The 14666-nt window shown below is 30.8% G+C and overlaps 1 protein-coding gene across 2 annotated transcripts in view; it reads left to right on the top strand.

The window, feature by feature from the left end:
- LOC113523309 (teneurin-a) overlaps window positions 1-14666 on the top strand; it is a 423960-nt gene that overhangs the window by 100858 nt on the left and 308436 nt on the right. For both annotated transcript variants that reach the window (XM_031907374.2, XM_031907373.2), the window contains exon 2: window positions 6181-6439. In XM_031907374.2, coding sequence (XP_031763234.2) covers window positions 6199-6439 — 241 coding nt within the window. In that variant the 5' untranslated portion in view covers window positions 6181-6198. The remainder of the gene's footprint in view (window positions 1-6180; window positions 6440-14666) is intronic.

The raw sequence follows: 14666 nt of genomic DNA, 5'->3' as shown, positions 1-14666 counted from the left end.
ATACACCAGTTTTGAAGATAGACTTTCAGCAATACAACTGTGAGATACAAATTTGTACAGTAGTTTTTGGGTGACGCCGGATTAAACAAACTTACAAAAAGACAGATAGAATTTCTAAAAAATATTGTTTTGGCTGCTATTGCTCTAAGGCTCTTAAAATAAATCTATTGCTTATGTTATCCTCATATCAATTTTTCTTAAATGTCTCCTATGTATAGACATTAGCTAGTTATAATTTTATTGTATTAGTAAATTTACATTAGTTTCTTATCTGTGAGATAGGTATACACGTCATTATCATGTTTTTCCTCATTTTATCCCTCTCCATTTCATCTTGCGATGCAGTTTAAATTGGCACTCGAAACCCAATTACTACTCTCAACTCAAGCTAAATTGGATATTAACTCGGTCAGATAAGTACACAAAATCGATACACTTTTCGATTTTGCAAAGGTATAATGGTAGCCAATAATCCAATATTGTCGAGGCAGCTATTCTAATATCGATAATCCGTTATAACTACTTAACATTTTAATTAAAGGCAATTCGCTAATTAATAAGGTTGCTACTAGTTTTATTTATTTTTAAATAATGTTTAAATAAAAATTAAAGAAGTACTCATGGCAAACTCACAAAAAACCCGATTGTTATTATTTTTTAACAGTTTATGGATGCTACAATTACTTTATGGTGTCGTGACTCACTAGTCATCATTATGTATTTTAGCTTATAGTATTACTAGAAGTAGGACGGCTTTGATGGTACCTCATTTGTTAAAATGTATAGTCATTTAGGCCATACCTTGCGCCACAATTTTCTTACATTTACTAACTTATACACATTATATATGAAAACATTGCCTTTCTTTTGACTATGATCTGACGGGTTAAACAATGTAGAGTCAAAAAAAATCTGATTTTTTCTAAATAGAAAATAGTAATCGTGACTTTTTAAATTTTAAATATAATGTTAGGATTCTTTATTTATTTACAATAATCTTCATCATCATCATATCAGTCATTAGCTGTTCACTGCTGAATATGTTCAAGCCTATGGGCTTCCCTCTATTGAGAGGTTTTGCTAGTAGTTGCCACGCTTGGTAGACAGATTGATAACTGCAGTTATGCTTCTAAGTTTTTAGTTAGTAGTTAGTAGTTTATGTTTTAAGAAGAATGCTGCCCATCCTTCTACCATTAAGTTTCCTTAGTTGCTTCTTACGACGGGAAAATAAGGGGTGGCCATTCTTTTTGTAATATATATACCTATGGTTGGTGAGCCTTAAATATTTACGTACCAATCCACTTATCAAAAACCATAGAACTAACAATAATACAGTAATAGAAAAAAATACTGTAATTACATTATTATAATGACAGTAAAAATGGAGTTTTGCATAATTTGTTACTGCTCTACAAAACTGTGGCAGTACAGTGAAAGTATTATGTAAATTTCTATTACGAAAGACAAAAGATAATGGGTTTACACAGATGTAAATGCGGTAAACAACGATTTTAGAATAACTACTATTTATGAAACATTTAAAAATTATTGCAAAGTGTACAATCTCTGAAATAACGATATCCTATATTAAGTAGGTAGACATGCTTCTTAGTGGATATTGGCTGTCTCGATGTGAACATTGCTATATACTTTACGCGTCCATTATGCAAATTGGATGTACGAGTAAGAAGGTCAGGTCATGAGTGTAAGATGCAGTTTTAATACAGCGTTAGCGGGAACGTTTGGGTCATAATTCACATGCTTGTCTTGTTCCCAATTGGCCTGACGCTTATTTCGGACGTGACGAGGATGAAGAATCTATATGGATCTCATCTTAATGTCTTTTATCTCCACATATAGCTAGTTGTTGTACCGTGCATTTTATTGCATTATTGAGTTTATGAAGATATTTGCAGATATATCTTGGCTACTATTGATTTAAAATATTTAAATTTTATTGCTACTATAAAGTATATACTTTGTTATGTTTCTAGCTGTTGTGAAAATGAAATGATTGAATCCAGACTTGTTCTCTTGGGAAAAATACATTTATTTATAGTAATATTGCTAGTTACAGGTAAAGTTAGATATACGCAAGTAAGAATAAAATGGAAGGACATTCACTTTAGTGTGGAGATGGTTGTGTATGAAACAGAGGTTATAGTTTTGATACAGAATTATATTTTTCTATATATTGGGAGAAGTCAATGATAGAGCAATTATTTGCACATGTTAAGAAGTTTAGTCAAGGAAAAAGGTGATGCTTCGACAAAATAATAGTAGTATTTAAACAAATGCGTGTATTATTTTTATTATTATATTTATTTTAATCTTCCCTTTATTTTTTATCAGATAAACATTTATTTTTTATCAGATAAACATTTATTTTTTATTAGATATACATTTATTTTTTAACAGAAAGATCAGAAAAGTAAGTATTTTTTTTTTATAAAAAAATAAATGTTTTAATGTTACTTTACCATGCTTAGTCGTTCGATGTGTCAAATTGTTTGGTATAAATATCAAACGATATATTAAGTTAAATAATATATTAATATTTTAATTATTGTTTTATTTTCTCTATCAATAATAAAAAAAAAACCTAGCAGAACATACAACAGACATGTGCTGAAATTAAAACTTTAATATAGCGCTCGGATCGTGTATAATGAGAGTAAATATTGAATAAAAAAGGAAACAGTCCCGCCTGTAAAGGAAGCGGCGTATTTATTAACGCTGCGACACAGCCGGGTAAACAGAGAATCTACTTTATATTAAACCGAGCGGTCCATCAGACGCGCTATTAGCCTACGCCGACAACCCGCGCTTACAAACCTTGCATCTTGTAGACATGACACTTTGTTAATTATTGGGCACCCTATTTCGCCCATGCTAATATTATTAAATAGTCAATTCGGTCTTCCAGACGTTTAGAATGATAAATGATATTGCTATTGTTAATGTCCTGAAGCCGAAAATGATCTGGTGCAAATAAATAAATTGGTAGCAATAGTAGCAGTTATATTTTTTTTTATTATAGACATTATAAAAACCAAGTTATTACCAGAGTTCATATAAAAAGTCATATGAGAGTTAATAGTTATGCAAGATCTGTAGTTAATAAGCGATATTTGTAAACAAAATAAAATGAAATTTTAAGGCGATTCGATAAAGTAGTAGTCTGCGTTATATGTTACTTTTAGGATTATTAAGTTTACTGTGCATTTTCTAATATTTTTCATATCTATTTAATTTTAATTGTATATTTTTAACATAAGACTATATATTTAATTAATATAAGAGTTTCAAATACCTAATGCTGAATTAAATTAGTCGAGTCGAAAATATGCAAAGAGATAAGCGATAAAAAATTCACTTTAACATTTATAAAGTCATTAGGATAGTGACCTTTTAAATGTAGAGTAAGAATACTGACAATTTCAATAAAAAAGAAAAAAAACTTAAACTTATGTGAAAAATTCTAAACATATGCATGTCTATGGCATGTCGGCGAATCTCTAATGAAACCGCTTCTGTTTATTTTGCCGATACGAAATGAGAAATGAGTGCAGTAAACCTTGACAATTGTTATCTGCACCGAGTTCTCACTTTGTTATTAATGATATTATTAATAGTCTTAATTGCAAAGGTTTTCAATTAATCATCCCATTTACCTGTTAAATAAGTTTAGGAGGTTCTAAACTCAACTGTATTTATAAGATAATTATATAAGATATCTTTGTGTATATTTTATAAGATATCTTTGTCAATGATGAATCGATTTATTTTGTTTAATATTTTTTAAATGAAAAGTCTATTTTCTTTTGTGAGATAAAGTTATAAAATGTAAGTCTGACTATTTATCGAGTGAAGATTATGTATGCTAGTCTTTGTATATACTATTGACGTAGCATTCTGAAATAAAACTTGTTAATTTTTATTTAAATGATCCAATCACAAATTTAAAAAATATTTATTGATTGAAATGTTTATGACTTATTTCGTCAAATACAACTGAAATTAATTTTCAGGTTTTAACTCTTCGATTTTCATAAATGTTTCAGAGTTAACATGGCTTCTATCATATTTACTTCGTACCGTTGTTATGTATTTAAGACAAATAAAATGACTCTAATATTACTAATCCTTCATTTATTAATTTTATATTAAGTCGTTGAGATCAAATGATGTGATAAAGTCCAAAATTGAAAACATGCTCTATATTACTATTTGTAGCATTACTAAGTGTAGTACCCTGTTGAGTTTATCCCCATTTTCATACACTAACTATACATATTATTATATCTCTTTGCTTTCCATTTAATCGTGTATATTAAAGGAAATAAAGATTTTCATTAAGTTTTCACAAGAACATTTTATTGATAACGAGTAAAAACGCGGACTTTCAAACTACAGAATGATTAAAAGGATCATTCAAGCAAAGTGTTGGACTAAGGGCGCCTTACTGAGTCAATAGTAAAAACGTTGTCGGCTTGGCCGGGCCGCGGGTCGTAGCAATGTCGCGGCAATCCACCGGATTAGGCCTCCAACACGCACGCTCGCGCCAACTTCCTATTTATGTTGGGTCGCTAACTAAACAACTTGTAGGCTCTTTATTACAGTTGTTCTTTTCCGCTCACGACGTCGTTACCGCTTCGATAAAATATCGTGTCGATTCTTTGTTTTCAGCAAGGGGCTTACGTTGTATTCGGAATTAAGAAATGTACATAACCTTCCGTTTGTGTTATGTCGGAAATATTTTGTAATACAATTGAGTTGTAAATAACTGAATCATTAGTTTTATTAAGTACATATGTATACATAGATAACGCGATTTGGTTGAATAGAGTCCATTGTTGAGATATATATACGTATTTCTCAAGAAAATAATCTCCAATCTGATAGATTTGCTGAAACTGAAAGAAAAATGTGGCCGTGTTCTTTAAATAATATTTTATAAAACTCTGTATTGGAATCTCTTTGATTTTATGATTGTTGTATTATTCAAAATGATAGACAAAGTATTATTCAAATAATTTATTCAGATATAACATTTGTCGATGTAGTATAGTTAGAAGGCGCTTCAATTTTCTTCTTGAAAACAATTGGATTTCAGACTATAATATATTCCAGTATTTTAATCAGATGCATAAGATTTAGGTATTTAAAGAACTTTGGTTTCTAACAACATGTTAATATAACTACATTCTGCTGTATAATTTTTTGGTACATTCAAATTGAAATTCAAATCATCTTTATTCAGTTAGACTTGTTTACAGATTCTTTTAAATTGTAATTTTTTTATACAACTACTGCAGAGTTCAGAATGTTGTTTGCTGAGAAGGATTCGCAAAGAACTCAACAGTTACTCTTTTAGATTTCTGTTAATATTATTATATATGTATTTAAGTATACTAAATAAAAAAATACGTGGTTATTAAAAATCCCGTCCATGATCGACTGACACTATGCACGTTTGTTCATTCAAATAATCGTTTAGTGTGGCTTTGTTCAATAAGTGTTTTTTAATAACAGATTCTTAAGAACAGTTTATTAAAAGGTAGTCTAAAAATGTTCTTTGTTAAATTATTATAATATTTAAGACCCAATTGAAATTTTTAAATTAAAATTTCAAAATTTCAAGTTTGTATTTTTATCTAGTATTAAGAATATTGAGATTGCTGTTTTAAGAAACTGTTGAAGATTCATGCGTATATTTAAAATGTTTACGTATATGTACCGCGTAACTTCACACAGCTATGCAGTAAACTCCTTATTAAATCACAGGCTCATATAACTAAAGAGATAAATGAATACTTTAATATTTTATTTTTTTGGTTTTAAGAAAACGCTGCACATACAGCGCAGCATGAGGATGACGGCAATGAGATTTATGGAATCAACATAATTTGACCAATAGGATAGTTATAATAAACAAGTGTCAATTGTCTCATTATGTTGTCTTCTAGTGAGAAATATGGACAGTAACGTTAAGCATGTATAGCTGGTTTCAATAAAATTTAATAAAAATAATATAAATAATATATATAATAATATAGTATGTAATTATTCGAGTTAATTGTTTCGAGTTATTTTTAATTTATTTATATTTATTTTTTCTGTGATAATTTCAACAAAACTTGATTACCCTTTTATTGAATGATTTAATTTTATTTACAGATGTTCTAGCAAAATGCCATGAATGCGTCGAGGATGGAGCGAGCGGGGAGGCGTGCGAAGGCCGGTTCGCTGAGCGGATTGTCGGGCGGTGTGCCGGGCGGTGTGCCGGGCGGCACGCCGAGCGTGCGACGACAACGTTCGCTCGAATGGGGCGGGGACCGGTACAGCAGCAGCGATGATGACCGCCCGCAGCAAGCGCCACCGCTCGCCGACCGAGTATTCGCTTCGCTCCTTGCTCAGGCCACCCAGCAATTTGATGGTAAGTCTCATCAAAAAATGTTCAGGAAATTATGTTAATTTACAAATGCTTTTAACGGTATTGATAGTCCTACAAATTGGATATGTAAATGTGATAATGATTGATTAATGTTTTTAAAGTAACCAACAAAAATTAAATATTGGTGTAATTGGTTATACAAAAAGTTGGAAACATATGTTGTTATTCCATGGTTTAACAGTATTTAATAATAAATATCTAACGTAATTACATTAGATATTTATGTAATAATTTAATAACTACAAAACATTCTAACGTTTTTAAAAAGTTTCACATATGTAATATTAATACCGGCATATTTGCCTACTAATAAAATATTTCTTAGTTTCTTACTGAAGAAATGAAAATGTCAAAATAAAATTTTCATTGCGTACATTGTTGAGCAAATTACCTCGTAACTTTATTGTAGTCAGCTGCCACAAAATATATAAAACCGTGAGTGGCCTGTACAGTAAGACGCTTGTTGCATGAGAATCTTACGGCCTGGTAATATTTGACCGGCCGTTGCTACGGGTTGCGTCGGGATCAGCTTAGAATTTGTTATTCATCCGGTGACACGGCCGAAGGTCCGCACTGAGCCCTAACAAGTGGGATCATTAGTGGAGCGTTCCGACGAGGGAGCAAGGGAGGGCGGGGGGAGAAGGACGACGGCAATTGATAGGGGAGCACCCTGCGGTGAGCTTATGAGGAAAACTTTACACGTAAACCCAGCGCAGCCTCCACTTTTCGTCCTTCTGTCAAGCTAACTAAGAAGTTGATGAAGTCATAGAGAGTCTTGTACGTATTATTCAAGGGAAGTTTGTATAAAATACCTCAATTTATAAGGAAATAGGAGGCAGTCATGTTGTATATTAGAAAATATAAGAAAAATATTTTTTTGTAATATTTGTAGGTTTAAGGAGTGATACAATCTAAGAATTTTATCGTTGCTACTGTGTATTATTTTTTTTTAAATATATTTGTACTATATAGAAATATAATTAAAATATTAAAATCATATTCTAATAAGTTATTGTGTAATTGAAAAATTACGAAGATACATTATATATTTTGTAGATATAAGCAAAATATTTTTAAATGAATTCCAGACAATTCACATATAATTGTCTAGGGTGTAGCGAAAAACATAAGCACTCGAAACGCAGAGGTATGACATATGAAACAGAAAATTTTCGTGTTGAAATTTAAAAATACCAATTTTTTTACTTTTTATACTATATTACAGTTAACTACGCGGTTCCAAAAATTATTTTCATACTCTAGAATTTCGGTTTTGTATTTAGCTACCAATTAGTTTATATTATAATTTTTCCTGTCGCCTCTTGTATAATGTGCATAGAATTTCTGTAAAATTATTTTAATTTATTCTGTAAATGTGATAGTCATTTAAAGATAAATATAAATAGAGACCAAAATAGAAATATAGTCTGTTCACAGTCTTCCAAAATGTTGGTGTTTGTGAAATAAATCGCGGTACGTCGAATCAGCAATGCCGCACGCTTCCCTCCAATACGTTTCGCTCGACGTACTAATGTCAACAAACTCTTGATATAAAACGTCTGCTTGTAATATAAAAGAAAAATTTTCAACATTGTATTTAGAGAACATGCAAGAGGAGGTTTATAATAAAATGATTAATTAATTTTTAATAAAATATTTTAAATAATATTAAAATATATTAAAAATACTAAATAATAAAGGAAACATGTGTGGTAATTATAGCGAATTTCATTATGCATGTAAAAATACCAACACTGCTACGGTGTATTCCGTGGGCTGCGTACCAATGTTTCGGCATATTATACATGTTAATTAATTATTGTATAAAATATTTTAGGTATACTACTACTTACATACTATCATATATATCTAGCTTACTTTAATATATTCGGTAGTTTATATAAATAAAAAAGATAGTTGTTTTATCGGCTACAGATCACCTGAGATACGAAAATTTTTGGCAATATTAAATTACTGTTATTTTATATCAAACAGTTATCGACCTTTCGAATTCTTTGAACTTCGAGCTTATGTCTTGTTAACAAGTACGTTAATACTTGTTAGTTCTAGTTAAAGAGTCAAGTTATCATCACTTAAAAATTTCACAAATATACAATATTCATAACTAACAATATTTTAACTCGAACTCTATGCCATACCATACCCACATTGACATAAAATAATAATAAATGAGTACAGTTAGCTAATTATATAATGATTCCATTAGCTAAGCAACTACTTAATTTTTCGAGGTATTCGTTTTTGCTAAAGCATATAACTGGTACTGCAATTATGGAAATATATTTCCATAATTTCTACATAACCTTTGAGTATATATACTAAAAGGATATTACTTAAGACTATTGAATATTATCTGCCTTTAAATTCTAATTTAACTTACCTTCAGAAAGTTGTCCAATAATCTTGTAGATTGAATAGTATGTCCAATATTGCGAAACTTAGGTCATGATATTCTACGTTACTTGTTTTATCATAGTTCTTTGTAGTGATGGTCACAGATTTGGCAAGAAGGTAATATTATCATCACGAAGATCCAGGGTATCTATTTATTGATGTTTTCGAATAATTGTATAAATCAGTATTATTACTAGTAATGTAATAAAAATGGTTTGCTCTGATTGACTAAATAATTTATATGGTAATTATAATTTTACTTTTTAATTAATTGATCTATCGGCTATTCTATTTCAAAAAGAGTAATGAATGTGATTTTAATATTAGTGCTATTGCACGTATTAAAATCATCATACATAAAAAATCAGCCGTATTGTTCACAATAATACAATATTCTTATAATAGCTGTGATTACAATAATACTTTATACAAATTATTCTTGCTTAGAAGTTAACCGACCGATTCCTTAATAGATGCTCTCTAGCGTAAAACATGTTCACAATTGTTGTGAATAATATTTTTGTATTTTAAATCCTTGTTTCTTATTCATGAGTAGGTATTTCTATGTAGGTATTGCTATGAAGGTAATTCTATTAATTAAATTCATGGACTATGAGAAAGCCTTTGATTCAACCGAGACGTGGGCGGTACTGCGATCCCTACAGCGGTGTCAAATAGTCATATCGGTATATTGAAGTGCTGAAGTGTATAATTATACACTGCAACTATGATGTCTATCTAATTACAAAACTGATGTATAAAACCTATCCAAGTGCAGAAAAGTGTATTATAGGATGATGTCATATCCCGAATTTTTTCTCACATGATAGGATTTGGTTGGAAAGGATATGGAATAACCAGCAATAGCGAATATATTACTTTTGATTTGCCGACTATAATATACAATATAATTATGGCATAATCCTTGGAGGACATTAAAACTAAACTTCATGACGTAGGCTATATTATAGCATAACTAGAAAGTGATGATCTCAAATGTGTTGCATAAGGTAGATGCAAACAACTCAGGATCATTGCATAACTGTCTCTGGGAGATTTATGTATATCACAAATCATCAATGGACATTGAATAAAGAAGGCTGAAATGGCGAGATCTCTCATTTTAGTGTTTACATAATACATAATTTACATATAATTTACACTTAGAGTTGTATATAATGCAAACAGTAACATAATCTTAGCTTATCAACAGACTCAAATGAGATGAACCTTTACTATTCGATTTTGTCACAATAGGCTAGATTAACAAAGCTACACTCATGATAACAAACCTGATCTTGTTACTCATTGACAGTAACTTCATTCTTATTAACATGAAAATAAGGTTGAATTTTGTAATTGTAATTTTACAAAGCGATAGTTTGGGCTTATGACTAAAATTCGCTTGCCGCAGCAATGAGAACAAACATGTGCGCCGGTTTATGTCCTGTTCGTGTTTTGTTAGCCTATCGATTTGGATAGGGAACTCCGTGCAATTTCTAGGTACAATAATATTTAACATGAAACATTTTTATACTTATATTTTTTTCTAATATCGTCTATTGTATTATAGGTACCGGCGTTACTCAAATATGAACTGACTGGAAACCTTATTTTAAGCCATGGGCATGTATGTACGGCTAAGGCTTAGCAAGAGTTTGAATATCATTATTCAATGAAGTAGATACTACCAATATTGTTTGTTGATGGTAACATTTTAAAAGATAAATTAATGAAAAGGTAATACAATAACTTAATAATGATATTATAGCTGCATTTTGTTTTTACAAATATTTTGCGGCCACCCAATGGGTTTTGTCATTTTTATTGGCCCTAGATCGTACTTAGTTCGTAACATTTAATTTGTTTATATTTAGTCGATCATATTAAGGATATCTGACGTCATATAGTAAGGCTGTATAGTAATTTTTCCATTATTAAAAAAAATAATCAATATTTTAAATTAATTTTTAAGGTTTTTTACTGTATAGTAGTATCAATAAGGATATTTTTGATGTTTGATTCGGTGTGTATTTTATATTAAATATATTTTATCCTTCGTTTTTATAAATATACAAATGTTAATACAAGTTACACACATTTAATTATATATTTATTAAACTTTAATATAGCTAGACAGTGTAGGACGACCTCCCACTAAATGGAGTGACGACCTGAAATGCATTGCAGGTAGTTAGTGGATGCAGGTGGCTCAGACCGTTTTTTATGGCAGTATATGGGAAAGGCTAATGTCCAGCAGTGGACGAATAATGGCTGAAATGATGATGAAAATAAGGACAGCTAGACAGTAGAAATGGCGGACTTAAAACAATATATTTACCAGTCCACTGCAGACAGGAATAACAGAAAATAATATAACCGAATTGAGTACAGCATTCGTTTTGAAGTCAGTTAAAAATATAGTTAAATACACACATTCATTTCGTTGGAAACTAATGTTGTGTCATTTAGATATATAGACAAAAATCATGTTCATATATTGTTTTGTGTTGTATATAAAACTTGGTAGATACCTAAGAAATTAGAAGAATGGTTTTTTTTTGATGGGTGAAAATGGTATGGTAACCCCGTCTGTGCTAACGGGATACGCTGGCGGAGCACCAGTGAAGGGTGATAGATGAGAATGAAAACAGGCCAGTTAGCCCATCATGATGAATTCATCAGGAATTAACCATGATAGTTTCCAGGGAGAACCGCGAAGAGGTCGACCTGGTTGGGTATATTGCTAGCAATGGGATTCTCAGTCTCCTTTACTAACATTACCTTTCCCCCCAGAAGAATGGTGTTAGATTTTAAAAACAAAAAGTGATCTTATTAGGTTATTAATAAGCTATATGTTAGATATTAAAAATCACACACACTGATATTAAAAGTTTAACTTTAGCTATAAAATTGTAAATTGTTCAAAGTATGATACTATATTTAACATCGTAACACGCCCCTCATACATAGTCATAGATATAATAAATAATATACATTATCATATTCATTTCAGTGCAGGCATTTTCTCATACTTGGTGGCTTCATATATCCGCGATATGCTTGACTAGGTTAGAAATATTTACCTGCATGGAACGAGAATGTATACACATGTAACATTATCATAAAGTTTCATGTTATTGCGGCGCAGATATTTCCAGCTAAACTTTCTTATGTTCTTCAATATAATAATAACGACAATGGCAGTGGATAACATTATCTCGTTTTGTGTCTGTAGACTTCATTTAATAAGTAAATTATTGCCATAGGATGGTGGTATAGCGGTTTAGCATACTCTGAGTGAGTTTTCTAAGAGTTACGAGTTCGACTTACCTACAATATATAGGGTCATACATTATTTATTATTTCTGAATATCATGTATATTTTTATTTCTATATGCGGGTTTAAAGTTGTTTTTTCACGTTATAAAATTATTCAATTATTATTATCTATCTTGCATGGATAAATTTATATTATATTTGTATATGTAGTATTTGGGATTTAAAAGAGCATAGGTTACTTTTTATTTCGATGCAATGAAAACCCGTTGCGCCGATGAAGTCGCTAATAAAAAAATGGTATATAAATATTCTCCAGAGGGAGACTTTGTACAAAAGTCGATTGCTTGGGTACCTCTGTTCCATTCGTGTTTCAACAGTAAAGCAGTTGTGTTTGCATGGTTGTGTCGGTTTGAAGGGTGGGATATGGCGTGAATTTACTGGGTAGAGGAATAACACCTGAGTCCTCAGGAATGGCAACGCATGGGGGTATCATGGGCGAAACAGTATACTCTGTTATGTCCATGGTACTGCTCATGTCTATAGGCGACGGTTACCACTTTCCATCAGGTGGGCTGTCAGTTTGTTTGCCATTCTAAGTTGTATAAAAAAAAAAATTCTAAGCATCTCATCTAATTCTCACTATGATTAAATATTTAAAAAGATAATAGCTTAATGTATTATATATTTTCAAAGATCATTCTTTCAGATAACTTTCACTGGAATTAAATATCATCTAAGTACCACTTATAGGAGATGATCATTGAATGAAATATTTTCATCCAATAATGTGAATATTTGGAATTCGTTCATAATGTAATTTGATTATATGTGCTTATTCAATCCCATCCACTAGGAAATGATTTGTATGGGAATAAAGAATTAAATATCGCGTCAAGTAGAAATTCGATGGGGAGGAAAATCTCCATATTCTAACGATTTTATTACTTCTAAATGTTTATAAGAACGGATTTACACAAAATTTAATATTTTTTTATGAATCTGTATTACATAAAATTGTCTACATCTTAATATTCATAAATCTTAATATATTGTATCGATCATATAAAATTATTTAAAAATGTTGTACTTTATTCCACTATATTTATTAAATTGTTTTTATTATTAATTATTAAGTAAATTGATATATTGTAATTATGAAATCGTACCACAGGTGTATTTATAGGTAAGGAGATAAGTTGCTAAGTCATAAATATATCAACGAAATATTTATTACCAATATTAAAGTCCCAGATACGATACTTTTCAACACCAAAATTTATGCTGTGTGTACGAAATTTAATTTCTTTACAATTCAAAATTACATACAAGCTGATGATCCATTAGTGGCAATGTGGTAACTTTCGCAATATTTGGTGACATCTCTATAGGTATACAGAATACCTATACTGTTCGTATAAATTAAAATGAGTTATTTTTTTCTGTTTTATTTTTTGTCTACCATTGGGTGGGCCGTCAGTTTGATTGTTATTCTAAGATCTATAAAAAAATTAAGTAGAGGAGAAAACATAATTAACTGGTCCAAGGAATGGTTAGAGTATTCATGACAAAATTTGAGCGTGTCCAGTTCAAGATTTAAGTAGATTACTCGCTATTGATTTATAGAATATGAGATCATGTTAACAATGTATGACAATGGATGTATGTGATATATATATATATATATATATATATATATATATATAATAAGAATAAGAATAAGAATAAGAATATCTTTATTTCCTTTAACAAAATTAGCCTATGGTACAATATAGCTATGACCCCACACTAGGCAAAGCCTGTCTCGTGGAAGTCAAAGCAAGTCATTTTACAGTTATGGTGCGGCGAACAGGGTTAATCTAATTATATAATGTTTCATGTGAGTTTGGGTACACGAGTGTGTGTGTGTGTGTGTGTGTGTGTGTGTGTGTGTGTGTGTGTGTGTGTGTGTGTGTGTGTGTGTGTGTGTGTGTGTGTGTGTGTGTGTGTGGGTGTGGGTGTGTGAGTGTGTGTGAGTAAGTGTGTGTGTGTGTGTGTGTATGTGTGTGTGTATGTGTGTGTGTATAAGCATGTGCATATGTATATAGATGAAGGTAGTGAATATACAGTTCCATCCAATACATTAAAGTGCACTTTTTAAATTTTTTTCTGTATCTTCGTAGGACCAAGACATCAATAATCCGTGAATGACTCTCTTTGCAATTGATAATCGGCTATCTTTTATGTCAGTAAGCCTTGTGATTTGATTGTAAATTCGTGTAAAGAGATATTTTTTGAAACGCTGTGCAAAAGTTGTTTTTACTTCTGTAACAGGGAGTTTGTAAATTCGTTTCGATAATATGTCATTATATGTAGGGAGATTTATTGCATATTTATGCATGTATACAGTCGCTCGCAAGATGAATAATTTACGAACACTTAGTACCTGAGCTTCCTCATATAACTTCTTCGTATCATAACGCCGCGGTTTTCTCAGTGATACTTTTAGGACAGCGCGCTGAGCTCGCTCTAGAGC

Source organism: Galleria mellonella, unplaced genomic scaffold (assembly GCF_026898425.1).
Source record: "Galleria mellonella isolate WM207_F2 unplaced genomic scaffold, CSIRO_AGI_GalMel_v1 utg90, whole genome shotgun sequence".
NCBI classification, from domain to species: domain Eukaryota; kingdom Metazoa; phylum Arthropoda; class Insecta; order Lepidoptera; family Pyralidae; genus Galleria; species Galleria mellonella.
This window is presented reverse-complemented; position numbering and strand designations above follow the sequence as displayed.